Raw genomic sequence first — 16,485 nt, 5'->3', positions numbered from 1 at the left:
CAGGCAGACAGATAGGCAGACAAATACATAGGAAGAAGATAGACAGACAGACAAATAGCAGGCAGATAGATGATAGACAGATAGAATGACAGACAGGCAGATAGAGAGGCAGACAGATAGATAGACCGGCAGATAGATAGACAGATAGACAGACAGACAGATAGGCAGGTGGATAAATAGACAGGTAGACAAATAGACAGACTGATAGGTAGACAAGTAGATAGAGAGAGAGCAAGGCAGACAGATAGACAGACAAATACATAGGCAGAAGATAGACAGACAGATGGCAGCCAGATAGATCGACGGACTGACAGGCAGACGGATAGATAGACAGACAGACAGACAGCAGATGGATAGATAGACAGATAGATAGATAGATAGATAGACAGATAGATAGATAGGTAGACAGACAGATGGATAGCTGCCCAGATAGATAGACAGACAGACAGATTGACAGATAGACAGACAGACAGATAGGCAGGTGGATAAATAGTCAGGCAGACAGATAGGCAGACAAATACATAGGTAGAAGATAGACAGACAGACAAATAGCAGGCAGATAGATGATAGACAGATAGAATGACAGACAGGCAGATAGAGAGGCAGACAGATAGATAGACCGGCAGATAGATAGACAGATAGACAGACAGACAGATAGGCAGGTGGATAAATAGACAGGCAGACTGATAGATAGACAGGTAGATAGAGAGAGAGCAAGGCAGACAGATAGACAGACAAATACATAGGCAGAAGATAGACAGACAGATGGCAGCCAGATAGATCGATGGACTGACAGGCAGACAGATAGATAGACAGACAGACAGGCAGATAGATAGATAGACAGGCAGATAGAGCGATAGACAGACAGATAGATAGATAGATAGATAGATAGATAGATAGATACATGGATGAATGGATGGATGGATGGATGGAAAGATAGATAGATAGATAGATGGATGGATAGATAGATGGATAGATAGATAGATAGATAGATAGATAGATAGATAGATAGATAGATAGATAGATAGATAGGCAGACAGAGAGATAGACAGACAGATAGGCAGATAGTTACATAGACAGATAGACAGACAGACAGATAGACAGGCAGATAGATAGACAGATAGATAGACTGATAGGCAAACAGACAGATGGACAAACGGACAGACATTTAGGCAGACAGACAGATAGATTGATACACAGACAGGCAGATAGATGATAGACAGATAGGCAGATAGATAGATAGATAGACAGGCAGATAGAGAGACAGACAGATAGATAGACCAACAGATAGATAGACAGATAGACAGACAGCAGATGGATAGATAGACAGATACATAGATAGATAGACAGACAGACAGATTGACAAATAGACAGAGAGACAGATAGGCAGGTGGATAAATAGTCAGGCAGACAGATAGACAGACAGACAAATAGCAGGCAGATAGATAGACGGACAGACAGATAGATAGACAGACAGACAGGTAGACAGACAGATAGGTAGACAGGCATATAGACAGATATGCAGATAGTTGCAAAAGTAGATATATAATACTAAGAGCTCTCTGGCTCCCTCTAGCCTCCACTGCGGTACTCTCTGATTCCAATGAGCTGCTGTGAATGAATCAAGGATCGGGGTCTGGTACTTTTTTGCAGTTTGTGGTGGCTTGGGGACAGGATGAGATGTTGAAAGAAGTCCCGTGTGGCGGCGACTGGAGTTTACAATCGTGGCGTGCGGTTGGGTGGCGGTAGCAACTGTGCGGATCCCAGGTTTTGCTGCAATTGTTGTGTGGCAGGGCGAGAATGTCAGGACAGATTGTAACTCACGGGGAGGGAGAATCAGTTAGAAACTGTCCGTCCGGGGGCTGCCCGTGATCATCCCATCCTCCCCCTCAAACTCACTACACTGAGCATTAGCAGGTGTGATCTGGAACTCGCAGAGAGACTCTGCACAGACTGCAAACAAGTCACCAGTTTTGAATATTCAGTCTTCCCCACTACAGTCTCATCCGGTGAACTCAACCACACACAATTTGTAAAAAAAAAATAAATAAATGCATTAGCAAAGGTTAGACTGTTTTGTATATAAACCCCTGATTTGTAAATATGGACTGAAGTTTAAGCTGTATTTTAACTAATGTTAAGCTCCCGAAATTCAAAACGTTTTAATTTGTTATTTTACTCTTTGACATTTACCAACTGGTGAGTTTCTGTTCCATCAGCGGCTCCTGGTGTGTTTTTTTTAAACAAATTCTCAACGTGCCTGGAACAGGACACAACTCAACTTGAAAAAAAACCTCACTTCTTCAAAGTATTTTCATTTTGCAATCTCAGCTTTAAGTGCAAGTTCCCGCTGCTGTTTCCTGTCTGTGTCTTGGGGAAATCTCTTTAACTGGAATCCCACTGTCCTTGAAATGGGATCAGATAAGAAATGTGCGCAATCGATCAACCTTCCGCACCCCCGCCCCGCTCTTAGTGTGAAACAGCCAGCAATGTAACTCCAGCTCCGGAACTAAACTTGTCTCTGCATCTCTCGGGCTAGCGGAGCACGATGGGGAGCTCATCAGATCTACAGATGATGGAGGAGCCCGAGAAACTAGCAGAACTGTCTAAATGCTGCCTCTCAGAAGTCTTTGAGGTGACTTTTCTCTCATGTTTGGGTCTGTGTTTGAGTTCCCACCGAGTAGGTGAAGCTAAGACAAAACCTAGTGTGTGTGTGTGTTCATAAGGGGAGAATGTTGCACAAATAACCCTTGAATTTCAAGGACGGAAACATCAAGGAAATGTTCGAAGTGAAGGTAGCATTTAATCAATTGCATGCATGCAGTGATCTGAAAGTCCAGCAGTTGATGCAAAGACACAGTTAATGGTGTATTATTTAATAATGTTAATACTGCAGTCAGTTTTATGCAGCTTTTTGGCATCAGTTCCTACTCCAGCTAACATTCACAAGTCAGCTGTGAGAGTTCATGTACTGTAAATTGAAACTATTTCATATTTTAAAATGTTATTAGTTTTCATCACTTATTTTTAAATGTACTGGGCCAGATTTTGCTCTGAAAATAACAGTGAGGTTAATTTGCTTGCACTGGCATTTTTGGATAAATGGTACAGCCATGAGCAAATGTGTGGTTAAATAGAAATTGCAGAAGTTATTGCCCAAATTGTGTCATTCTGCCATTAGGTTCACAAAAATGGCATTGAGCTTCTGCCTTGCCATTGAAATGCATTGAATGGTGTGAAGTTGGTGTATTTGTGCAGAAGATACCAACTTACCTCACCACAGAAAGTTGTCTTCTCATTACATGTCCAAGTATCTTTTTAGTAATGTGACAACTGTCAATTACTGACAATCAACCTCTTTGGCACTGAAAATTAACTACACAAGTGTGGAGCCTCATTCATTCAAATTTATTGTTGTTGGAGTTTTTGAAGTGTAATTTTTATTTCCTTTCTGTCTTTTTTTTTCGCTCACTCTTAATCCAAGCTTTCTTTCTCTCTCTTTATGTCACTTCCTGTATCTGATTTCACTCTGATTCACCAGCCCTCACTTAACACTTCTTTCTCAGTCCTTGCACTGTTTATTTACCAATCCTTCAATCTGATTGGTTAAGGAGATACCTTGTTGGCTGTCCTCTGCACTCATTCAGGTCTCAGTTGACCCACCCCACTCGCTGTGATTTGATTGTCTCATAATTCTAGTGACATATCACACAAAATATGTAAAAAATCTAACTGTGCAGTGAGCAAGGTTAACAATTGGCAGCTGCCATTAGATGTCCTGCTAAAGCAAACTCTGGGTCATTAATGTACTTTACTGAGGTAATTGTGACACAATGCAACCAGGTAAGTCCTTTCTAAACTTTACCAAATAGACGAGCTTTCTGAGAGTGTTGAGCTCTTTAATTTTGATTGTAGCCTTTGTCCTGTATGCTACTAGTTTTTAGAGAGTTGGACAGGTCTAAGTTTGGGATTCACATCAGATGGACTTTGCGTTGTTTGCCTTTAACACTGACGTCTTTTGTATGAAACCGATTGATGAATGTGAAAGGATGAGAAGTACCTGGACTGACAGTGGGCTAGTATTAAGTGGCAGAAGGCAATGGTTACTCTCTCCTTATGGGAATCTGATATAGCCAGTCTCTTGTTGCAAAACCCTAACATGTTGGGGAGTCCTCAGCAGGGTCAGGGTTGCCAAGTCTTTTGAGTGATAGCCTAGATTTTGTGCTCAAGCCTCTGCTGTGGGACTTGAACCTACAAACTTCTGGGACGATGGTGCAAGTGCTACCCACTGAGCCATGGCTGACTCCTAATTAGAGTACTAGGGAAGTGAGTGGTCAGAGTGGGGAGAAAAGCTAAACTGGGACGCTAAGCCCCAAGTACCTTTGTTAGACTTGAACTCTATTGACAGTAGCCTGCATTAACCAAGCATCAGTGACTTGTTGGTCTGGATTTCAATGCCAGTTGTCTTCATTCTCTCCACAGTTTGTTAGGATTTGTCTTGTCTCCTACCCTCATCTCTTCTACCTGATGCTGTGCGTGCTAACACTGAGTGGGGTGAATGCCAGTCCAGAGACTCTCTGCGGGGCAGAGTTGGTGGATGCTCTCCAGTTTGTGTGTGGGGACCGAGGCTTCTATTTCAGTAGGTTTATCTCTTTCATTCATTGGGGTTAATAGTCAGTCACTTTCTGTCAAAGTGTGAGTAAATGGTTCAGACTGCAAGTATACAACAAATGGGATCCTCACAACAGCTTTGGGATTTTTTTTGTGAAGCATTCATGAATGTAGCCACTGATTGTGCTTAAAGATTTAATGATAAGGAACAGGTGATTTTGGACCAATGATTCCCAAATCTCTCCATCACTGGGAGTTTTCCTCACCTCATGTTTGGGTCTGTTGTAGACTCATTGATAGATTTTAATCACTGTGATTGGTCAACAACTTCATCATTGTTAATATTGCGTGACTGCCAGGATGGTATAAGATGAAGGAGGTGGACCCGAGTCTTTTATCATTCATAGATTATCATTGAATCATGCTCAGCAGGAGGCCATTCAGCACTTCACATCTGTGCTATCTCTTTGAAAGAACTATCCAATTAGTCTCACTCCTTGCTCTTTCCTCCATAGCCCTGCACTTTTTTATTTTTAAAGAATATATCCAATTTCCTTTTTAAAGTTACTCCTGAACTTACTTCCACGTTCCATTCAGGTAGTGCATTCCAAATTGTAACAACTCGCTGCATCACCAAAGAAATGCACTTCATTGCCAGCATGTAGGAGTAGGAGGAGATCAAGGGTAGATGCACGGTGGACAGCAGAGGTAACATTGTGGGAATGCTGTTATGGACAGGGGAGGGATGGGAGGATGGTTCCCCCTTTTTTACCAACTCTCAACCAACTGCAACAAGATATGTTTTAAGGAGTACTCTAACACCTATGAGTGATGTAGCTCTCAAGAACTGATACAGGACAGGTTTTCTTGTACGTTTGAAAAAAGAAAGAATAATCATTTATTACTCACCACCCAAAATGTAATCGCAACAGCAGCCACACACTCATTCACACAAGACACACACATACATGCAAAGGTGATTACAAAAGAGATAGCATGCACTTAGTGTTGTAAAGAATCCAGAAAGTCACTCTACTATTGTCTTTTGAGATGGAAGCTGGAAACATTGCAGGCCTGATATTTTCTTCTTGGTTCACTGAGGAAAATGGAGATTGGAAGTTTCTGGTGATGAAGTGGCTTACTCCTTGCAACAGTAGGTTTTTGGCTTTGCTCCAGTTAGAGTTGCAGTCAAGCCCCAAAGTATGGCTTGGTTCTGTAAATCTGCAGGTAAAATGATAGCCTCACATCTCTGCCTGTTAGTGAGATTCTAGGCGGCGCCCTTCCTTTGCTGGGCACAATCTCTTCCCTTTGAGTCTCTGTCTCCCAGATAGACTGACATGAAACTGCTGCACACAGATGTGGGTTAATAAACGTTTCTTTTCAAAAGCTGGTTTCTGTCAAGTGGCCATAATATTGGTGTTCTCATTGTCCACATGAATGGTTCCTGATGACGTTAGCACTAACATACAATGAGGTTTGAATCTCGGCCATTTGCACCTTCTTATGATAGCGTGTGTTTCCTTTATACCCCTCCTGTGGAATTTCATTCGGCCACCAGTAGGTCTGTATGGCCATTGTACATCAGTTTCTGTAGACATTTAGACAATGGTCACTATTAACTGCACAAGAGAGATCTGTTGCATTTTTAATGTCTCTTCAATGGAATGTCCCAAAATAATTGTTTATATTTAATGTCCTGTTCAGACAAGCAGGTTACTTTCAGTCTTGAGCAGTTTCATGTATATTTTCAGACAAGGATGAAATGTCATCTGGCCCCCTTTACTCCATCTTGTTTTAACGCAGATTTTTCATTCTCCATGTTATATTTTCTAAAAAGTAGTGTCCATTTTTCCATGCTTTTGTGGGCATAACTATGTGGGGCATGACCACAGGCAGAGAAATCACTGCAAATGTTTCTCTGGCTTCGACTGGATAGATAATAACGGAAGCAAGTGTGTTAACAATCAGCTAACATGGAGACTAGGCTAGGAAGTTAGGTGGTCAGCAGTTTAGTGGGAATAGAGTCAAGGGAGCAGGAATTGGGTCTCATGGACAAGTTGAGCACAGAGAGGGCAAGAGGGAAGAAGGGAAAGAAACTAGAGAAAGATGTGAGTTCAGGTTGGGGGCGATGAAGCACCTTAGAGGACGTTTGGCCCATTAGGATGGGGAAAGGGAAGGATGGAGCAGAGGCTTCTGATTGGATGGTCCTAATCTTAGTGACAAAGAAGTCCATGAGTTCCTTTCACTTACTGTTGGAAATGAGAGTGAGAGGACAAAAGCGAGAGGGATCTAAGCAGGCAATTTGCAGTAAAGGATTATCTTTGCACTCCAGCAGTGAATAGTTATGCCAGTGGAGAGCAGGGCCTGCTCATATTTATTGTGGTCCAGCCAAACCTGGCAGTGAGTGGCTAAACCAGTTGTCCACCATATCATTTATCCCTCTTCTAACAGTGGAAGAACCATCATATCTGAAACCTTGACGAAAGCACACATTTCCTTTCCAAAATTAGGTTTTGTACAACACAGCATTTCTTCTGCCAAATGTATTGTTTTTTGGCACTGATCACTCTCCTTGGGACTTCAAACCCATGGCTTCTGGCAAGGTTCTCAGCCTATGTCTCATGGCCAGGGTCTCAGATGATGCATCAAATCATAGGAGTTGTTGGGTTTCCAACTGTCAGCTGGTCAGAGGTACTTTCTTTTCTAGATGTAAGAATATATTTATAACATAGAAATACATAGCACAGAAACAGGCCATTCAGCCCAACTGGCCTGTACTAGTGTCAATGTTCCACACAAGCCTCCTCCCACCTTCTTCATCTCACCCCATCAACATTTCATTTGATTCCCTTCTCCCTCATACATTTACCCAGCTTCCTGTTAAATACATCTAGGCTATTCCCGTCAACTATGAGGAGGAAGTTCCACATTCTCCCCACTCTCTGGGTAAAGAGGTAGTTCCTGAATGCCAGACTGGATTTATCAGTGACTATCTTACATTTATGGACTCTTAGCTTCGGATTTCTTCACAAGTAGAAACATTATTCCTATGTCTACACTATTGAACCAGTACATAATTTTAAAGATATCAATCAAGTCATCCCTCAGGTCTTTTCTTTTCTATAGGAAAGTACCCCAACCTGTTCAGCCTTTCATGATAAATATTTAAGCTTTCTATTTTGTATTGCTGCAAAAAGAGACAGGCTATTTACGCTTTCTGTCTTGCATTCATCAAGAAAGCTCACAAGAAATGATCAGACTATAATGGGGGAAACAACAATTTATACTGCATGAAAAGAGAGTGCTGATTGGTTGACAAGTGGACTCTGGTTGGTGGTGGCGTTGCTGTGGAGAATGCAGCATGGAGCAGTTAGCTTCCAACTTTGTTCAAATTCAAACCGAGCGGGTTGACTCTGATTGGTCAAGGTATTGCCCTAGGGAATGAACCAGGGAATGACTGTTCCTGAAACTTTTGTTTAGATGAAAAAGTTGTGAAGTGTGCACATGCTCCTTCTGTATGCGAAGCACAGGGCCCAGTGTGTGTGTATATATATATATATATATAGCATCTAGCATGTGTGAATGAGCCACACTGTGAGCCTGACTGACAGTTTTAAAATTGGTTTTCAGTGTAATATTAGCACAACCAGGATTGTTTAGCAAGTGTTGTCCAATTGTGGTATCACATCTAATGGTGGACACTGCGTTTTGAGTTTTGGAAGCACGGGCAGGTTGGTTTTTTAAAATTGATTCATGGGATGTGGGCGTTGCTGGCGAGGCCAGCATTTATTGCCCATCCCTAGTTGCCCCTTGAGAAGGTGGTGGTGAACTGCCTTCTTAAACCGCTGCAGTCCCTGTGGTGTAGGTACACCCACAGTGCTGTTAGGGAGGCTGTTCCAGGATTTTGATCCAGTGACAGTGAAGGAACGGCGATAGATTTCTAAGTCCGGATGATGAGTGACTTGGAGGGAAACTTCCAGGTGGTGGTGTTCCCATGTGTCTGCTGCCCTTGTCCTTCTAGATGGTAGCAGTCGTGGGTTTGGAAAGTGCTGTCTAAGGAGCCTTGGTGAATTCCTGCAATGCATCTTGTAGATGGTTCACACGGCTGCTACTGTGCATAGGTAGTGGAGAGTGAGTGTTCATGGATGGGGTGCCAATCAAACGGGCTGCTTTGTCCTGGATGGTGTCAAGCTTCTTCAGTGTTGTGGGAGCTGCACTCATCCAGGCAAGTGGGGAATATTCCATCACACTCCTGACCTGTGCCTTGTAGATAGTGGACAGGCTTTGGGGGAGTCAAGAGATGAGTTACTTGGCGCAGCATTACTAGCCTCTGACCTGCTCTTTAGCCACAGTATTTATATGGCTAGTCCAATTCTGTTTCTGGTCAATGGTAACCCCCAGGATGTTGATAGTGGGGGATTCAATGATGGCAATGTCATTGAATGTCAAGGGGTGATGGTTAGATTCTCCCTTGTTGGAGATGGTCATTGCCTGACACTTGTGTGGTGTGAATGTTACTTGCCACTTGTCAGCCCAAGCCTGGATATTGTCCAGGTCTTGCTGCATTTGGACATGGACTGCTTCAGTATCTGAGGAGTCGTGAATGATGCTGAACATTATGCAATCATCAGCGAACATCCCAATTCTGACCTTATGATGGAAAGAAGGTCATTGATGAAGCAGCTGAAGATGGTTGGGCCGAGGACACTACCCTGAGGAACTCCTGCAGTGATGTCCTAGAACTGAGATGATTGACCTCCAACAACCACAACCATCTTCCTTCATGCTAGGTATGACTCCAACCAGTGGAGAGATTTCCCCCTGATTCCCATTGACTCCAGTTTTGCTGGGGATCCTTGATGCCACACTCAGTCAAATGCTGCCTTGATGTCAAGGGCAGTCACTCTCATCTCACCTCATGAGTTCAGCTTTTTTGTCCATGTTTGAACCAAGGCTGTAACGAGGTCAGGAGCTGAGTGGCCCTGGTGAAACCCAAACTGAGTGTCAGTGAGCAGGTTATTGCTAAGCTAGTGCCGCTTGATAGTACTGTCGATGACCTCTTCCATTACTTTACTAATGGAGACTAGACTGATCGGGTGGTAATTGGCCAGGTTGGATTTGTCCTGTTTTTTGTGTACAGGACACACCTGGGCAATTTTCCACATAGCTGGGTAGATGCCAGGGCTGCAGCTGTACTGGAACAGCTTGACTAGAGGTGTGGCAAGCTCTGGAGCATAAGTCTTCAGTACTATTGTCGGAATGTCGTCAGGGCCATAGCCTTTGCAGTATCCAGTGCCTTCAGCCGTTTCTTGGTATCGCTTGGAGTGAATCGAATTGGCTGAAGACTGGCATCTGTGATACTGGGGACCTCCAGAGGAGACCAAGATGGATCATTCACTTGGCAGTTCTGGTTGAAGATTGTTGCAAATGTTTCAGCCTTGACTTTTGCACTGATGTGCTAGGCTCCTCAATCACTGAATAAGGGGATATTTGTGGAGCCCCCTCCAGTGAGTTGTTTAATTGTCTATCACCATTCACGACTGGATGTGGCAAGACTTCAGAGCCTAGACCTCATCCATTGGTTGTGGAATCACTTAGCTCTGTCTATCACTTGCTGCTTTCGCTGTTAGCCACTGTTTGCAAGTAGTCCTGTCACAGAATCACAGAATTGTTATGATGTAGGAAGCAGCCATTCAGCCCATCGTGTCTGCATTGACTCTCTGAGCATTCTAACTTACTGCCAATCTCCTGTCTTTTCCCCGTAACCCTGAATATTGTTTCTGTTTAAATAATCATCCAATGCCCTCTTGAATGCTTCAGTTGCACCTGCCCTCACCACATTTCCAGGCAGTGCATTCCAGATCCTAACTACTCACGGTGAGAAAAATCTTTTTCACACATCGCATTTGCTTCTTTTGGAAAACACTTTAAAACTGCCCTTTGGTTCCTTTTGGTTCTCAATCTGTTTATGAGCGAGAACAGTTTCTCCCTCTCTACTCTGTCCAAACCCCTCATGATTTTGAAAACTTCTATCAAGTCTCTTCTTAGCCTTCTCCACTCCAAGGAAAACAGTCCCAACTTCACTGATCTTTCCTCATAACTGAAGTTTCTCATCCCTGGAACCATTCTCGTAAACCTCTTCTGCACTCTCTCTAATGCGTTCACATCCTTCCTATAGTGTGGCACCCAGAACTATACACAATATTCCAGCTGAGGTCTAACCAGTTAACCTCCCTGCTCTTGTGCTCTATGCTCCTATTAATGAAGCCTAGAATATTGTATGCTTTAGTAACAGCTCTCTCTACCTGCTTTGCCACCTTTAATGACTTATGTGCATATACACCCAGGTCTCTCTGCTCCTGCACTCCGTTAGAATAGTATCCTTTATTTTATAATGTCTCTCCATGTTCTTTGTACAAAATGCATCACCTCACACTTCTCCGCATTGAACTTCATCTGCCACCTATCTGCCCACTCCATCAAAGAGTCAATGTCCTTCTGAAGTTCTACACTGTCCTCTGCAGAGTTTACAATTCTTCCAAGTTTTGTGTCATCTGTAAATTTTGAAGTTGTCCCCTGCACACCAAGACCTAGATCATTTATACATATCAGGAAAAGCAAGGGTCCCAATACCAACCCCTGGGAAACTCCACTACAAACCTTCTTCCAGCCCGAAAAAAACCCTTAAACAATACTTTCTGTTTCCTATCCCTCAGCCAATTTTGTATCCACGTTGCTACTGTCCTTTAATCCATGGCCTATAACTTTCCTCATAAGTCTGTTGTGTGGCACTGTATCGAACGCCAATTGAAAGTCCATATACACCACATCAATGGCCTTGTCCTCGTCAACCACCTCTGTTACCTCATCAAAAAATCTCCAGCAAGTTAGTCAGACACAATTTTCCTTTAACAAATGCGTGCTAACTCTTCCAAATCATTCCACATTTTTCCATGTGACTATTAATTCTATCCCGAATAATTGTTTCTAGAAGTTTCCCCACATCTGAAGTTAAACTGACTGGTCTGTAATTGCAGGGCAGATCTTTGCAACCTTTTTTGAACAATGGCATAACATTTCCAATTCTCCTCTGTTGTAGCTTCACCAGGTTGACACCTCATTTTTAGGTATGCCTGGTGCTGCTCCTAACATGCCCTTCTACACTCTTCATTGAACCAGGGTTGATCCCCTGGCTTCTTGGTAATGGTAGAGCAAGGGATATACCAGGCCATGAAGTTACAGATTATGATTGAATACAGTTCTGCTGCTGCTGATAGCTGACAGCACCTCAAGGTTGCCCAGTCTTGAGTTGCTAGATGTCCCATTTAGCATGGTGGTAGTGCCACACAACACGATGGAAGGTATCCTCATTGTGAAGGCGGGACTTCATCTCCACAATGACTGTGTGGTGGCCACTCTGCCAATACTGTCATGGAGAGATGCATCTGCAGAAGGCAAGTTGGTGAGGATGAGGTCAAGTATGTTTTTCCCTCTTGTTGGTTCCCTCATCACTTGCTGCAGACCCAGTCTAGCAGCTATGTCCTTTAGGACTTGGCCAGCTCGGGCAGTGGTGGTGCTACCTAACCACTCTTGGTGATGGACATCGAAGTCCCCCACCTTGAATCATACTCACACATAATGTCCCAGACACCATCACCATCCCTAGGTATGTCCTGTCCCATTGGCAGGGCAGAGGTGGCAGCACAGTGATATACAGTCGGGAGGGAGTTGCCGTGGGAGTCCTCAACATCGACTCCCGACCCCATGAAGTCTCATGGGATCAAGTCTAACATGGGCAAGGAACCATTCTGCGCTCTTGCCACCGTCAGTACTTCCCCATGTTGAACACCACTTAGGGTGAGGTGGTGGCATAGTGGTATTGTCACTGACTGGTATTCTAGAGGCCCAGGGTAATGCCCTGAGGGCCTGGGCTGGAATCCCACCACGGCAGATGGTGAAATTTGAATTCTATAAAAATCTGGAATTAAACGACCATATTGTAAAAACCCATCTGCTTCACTAATGTCATTTAGGGAAGGAAATCTGCCCTTAACTGGTCTGGCTCCAAGCCTGTGGTTGACTCTTAAATGCCCTCTGGACAAGGGCAATCCTACGAACTAATTTTTTTTAAAAAAAGCACTGATTCATCAGCTGAAGAGGGTGATACATGGTAATTAGCGGGGGATTTCCTTGCCCACGTTAGTCTTGATATCTTGAGACTTAATGGGGTCTGGAGTCAATGTTGAGGACTCCCAGGGCAACTCCGCCACCCTCCCCCCCTCCCCCGACCATATACCTCTGTGCCGCCACCTCTGCAGGTTCTGCCCTGCCAGTGGGACAGGACATACCCAGGGACGGGGATGGTGTCTGGGACATTATATGTGAGTATGATTCTGAAAAGTATGACTATATCAAGCTGTTGCTTGACTAGTCTGTGAGACAGCTCTCCCAATTTTGGCCCGCAGATGTTAGTAAGGTGGACTTTGCAGGGTCAACAGAGCTGAGTTTGCTGATATCGTTTTCGATGCCTAGGTCAATGCCAGCTGGTTCATCCGATTCCATTCCTTTTGGTCAGTACTGGGATGTACAGCTTCCATACTTGGCATCACACTGACACTGAAATTCATATACCACACTGCTAATGTGTGTGATAGGCAGGACATAGTTTTGGCTTAACGGCAGCAACCTGTTAGAGGCGAACATCACTCATGTTGCTGCTGCGCGGTAACAGCGTGAAACAGTTAGCTTCACCTGCTGCTCAAATTTTTGAGATACCCTGCCCTTCCAGGGTAATCTGAGGTAAACTGGGCCCTTTTCAGGGCCAAAGGTGGCAGCCTTAGGCCCGTTCAGGAGTTTGCGCATTATAAAGTGAGTGATGATCTGATCAGGGTAACCATTATCTTGTAGGATGGCTTTGATGCCCCTATTTCAGCATCGCGCTTGCATGGTGAGCAAATGGCTCAGGCTCTATGAGGTTGTGATAAGACCAATCCTATAGTACATAGTGCATGGAACTGTAAGCACCCCAATGCATATATTGACCAGTCAAGGCAGGCTTGCGGTAGACCGGAGTAGAAAACCCACTGGCAGATTTCCGAACTAGCCACATCAATGAAAAGGATCTCATTTGACTGCTCCATTTCAAAGGTGAATTTGAGCTCAGGATGGAGCCCATTAAGGCATGTAAAAGTTCTAACATGCAGCTGTGGATTGCAGACAGAAGGAACATGTGCACACTTCACACCTATTACATCTAAACAAAAGCTTCAGGAACAGCCATTCCCAGGTTCATTCCCCAGGGCAGTACCTTGACAATCAGTCAACCTGATTGGTTTGAATTTGAACAAAGCTGGGCAGTTAACTGTTCCATGCTGCATTCCCGATATCAACGCCTCCACCAATCAGAGTCCATTTGCCAAACAATCAGCACTCTCTTCTCATGCAGTATAAATTGTTGTTCCCCTTATTGTTGGTTTATCTTGAGTTGCTATCCTGATGAGTGCAAGATGAAAAGTTTTGATAATATGTCTCTTTTTTCAGAAATACTCAAGTTCTGCACTACTAAAAGACTTTCTGTTCTACTATAATTTTTGTGAATCTGTTATGTGCCTTCTACAGGTCTCTATCTCCTGTTTATAGTATGGAGACCAAAATTATATAAATGTATTTTTGCCCAAACAGACAAACCCACAGGTTACAGGTCGAGCGTGAGGCGACCACACAGAGGGATTGTGAATGAGTGCTGCTTCCAGAGCTGCGACCTCAAGTTGCTCGAGATGTACTGTGCAAAACCACAGCGAGCAGATGATCCTGTACGCATCCAACGTCACACAGAGAAAGGACAGAGGGTAAGGAGCAGTCATATCCCACCCCAACCCCTCCCCCTGTCACTGCAGTCCTCAAAGAGCCCCCGCAACTCCATTGGCTCAAACTTAAGAAAACCTTGCCTTTAGCCTAATCGATTCCAACCCCTTTCCTAGCGACTGTCTCAGACTGTTTGCAAACTTTGAGTCTTATCTGAGCCAGATCTGAAATTCTGCCCCGTATCTTCTCCATCCCAAAGATCAAGTTCTCCACCTCCAATATATCTCCAGAATCTGCCCCTACCTCAGGCTCATCTGATCTGGAAACCTTCATCCATGCACCTGTCACCTCCAGACTTGACTGTTCAATACTGCCATCTTCCACCCTGTATATGCTTGAGCTCATCTAAAATTCTGTTGCCTGTATCTTAGTTTGCAACAAAGCCCCATTCAGCACCGCCTCACATCTCCACTGTGCTTGTTGACCTAAATTGGCTCCTGATCCACCAACTCTTTGAATTTAAAATTCTCATCTTCCTATTCAAATCCCTCCATGACCTTGCCCCTGTCTATCTCTGTAACCTCCTCCAGACCCAGAATCTTCCGAGAACTCTGTTCTTCCAATTTTTACCTCTTGCACACCTGCTACTTCCTTCAGTTCATCATTGGTAGCTGCCTTCAACCCTAAACTCTGGAATTACTTCCCTAAACCTCTCCACCTCACTACCTCTTTCTCCTCTTTTAAGATGCTCCTGAAAATTGATCTTTTTTGACCAAGTTTTGTCCCAATAATTCCTTCCTTCACACCCCTTTTTCATTGCTTATGCTCCCTTGAAGCACCTTGGGGCATTTTTACTACATTAGAGGTGCTACAGAAATGCGAGTTGTTGTTGTTGTCATTGTTAACCTTCAAATAAATGTGTATCTCTGTAATTACAGTTTAATTTCCACCGCTTCATGTAATTCTTTTGGGGTTACAGGAGAATGTCTGGAGAAACCCCAATCGAGCCAACACCAGCAGTGTCAACCGGAATTATCGAATCTGAGACATGTGAAAATGAACAAGGGATCGCTGGCAAACCTGGTCTAATATAACCCTGGTGTGGGCTTACTAAAAAAAAACCTGCCAATTGTCCACAGTCGGAGTCACAAACTAGTCGCAAGTTATCAAACGAGACCTGTTAGGTGAACTCATTTTCTGAAAAGTATGAATTTTCCCCACCTTATCATCATTCCTGGGTTTTTGTGGTGGGTGCTTGGGCGGTGTGGTTTGTGGGGGGGGGGGGGGTGGGGGGGGGTGGGGCGGGGGGGGTGTGGGTGTGGGGTGGTGGGGGGGTGGGAAGGGGGTGGGGGTGGGTGTGATGAGCAAGTGGGTTTGAATGGATTCTGCCACAAGAGAAAAATTGCCTTTCCAAGCAGGAGTTTCATAGGGACGATGGCTCAATCGACTTGTGTGTGGACCAGTTAGAGGGCCAGCGACTAAGAAACAGATTTCATTTTAACTTACACCTGAAGATTTCAACATATTTCATTGTTAATAAGCTGATTGTAACCTCTGACAGTGCTGGAGCCATGTTTGATATTTTATGTAGCAAATTAATTTGCATATAAGCTGCAGGTTTGTAAAAAAAAATACATTCAATTTAAATTGGGGGTGCAGTTTATAAGCAAATTAATACTTATATTTCCTCCCAGGATAGGACATGATGTGAGTGGAGGAGGGCAGGTGGTGGAGATGGGTTAAGTCTCTGGCTTGCAGTTCAGCCTATGTGCAGTTATGGCATGCATGCCTGCCAATGTGGTAATTAAACTGTGCACCAAAAACGCAAGTCAGATTACAGGTATTTTCAATATTTGCACACTCGCGTGTTGACTTTTGTAACTACAGATACCATAAGACTACAGGTCACAATCTGATACGATTTCACCATTAACCCTGGATTTCAATCAGTACAGTAAGACCACTGATCCTCAGTATTTCATTGTTAAGAGGCTGTAATTCTTTAAAGTTTGCATAGGGAGCATATTTTTCTAAATCAATCCTTAAGCTCTACTTTTATAGCTCTATCTC

The 16,485-nt window shown here is 43.8% G+C and overlaps 1 protein-coding gene across 1 annotated transcript; it reads left to right on the top strand.

Moving 5' to 3' along the window:
• The first annotated feature begins 2,463 nt into the window (after positions 1-2,463).
• On the top strand, positions 2,464-15,659 carry igf1 (insulin-like growth factor 1). The gene is made up of 4 exons (XM_041215922.1): positions 2,464-2,635; positions 4,483-4,639; positions 14,293-14,459; positions 15,395-15,659. Exons 1-4 carry the CDS (start codon positions 2,549-2,551, stop codon positions 15,458-15,460), a joined length of 477 nt encoding a protein of 158 aa, XP_041071856.1. The 5' UTR covers positions 2,464-2,548; the 3' UTR covers positions 15,461-15,659.
• Positions 15,660-16,485: the final 826 nt, after the last annotated feature.

The sequence above is a fragment of the Carcharodon carcharias genome, chromosome 21 (genome assembly GCF_017639515.1).
Source record: "Carcharodon carcharias isolate sCarCar2 chromosome 21, sCarCar2.pri, whole genome shotgun sequence".
In the NCBI taxonomy this organism is placed as follows: Eukaryota; Metazoa; Chordata; class Chondrichthyes; order Lamniformes; family Lamnidae; genus Carcharodon; species Carcharodon carcharias.
This window is presented reverse-complemented; position numbering and strand designations above follow the sequence as displayed.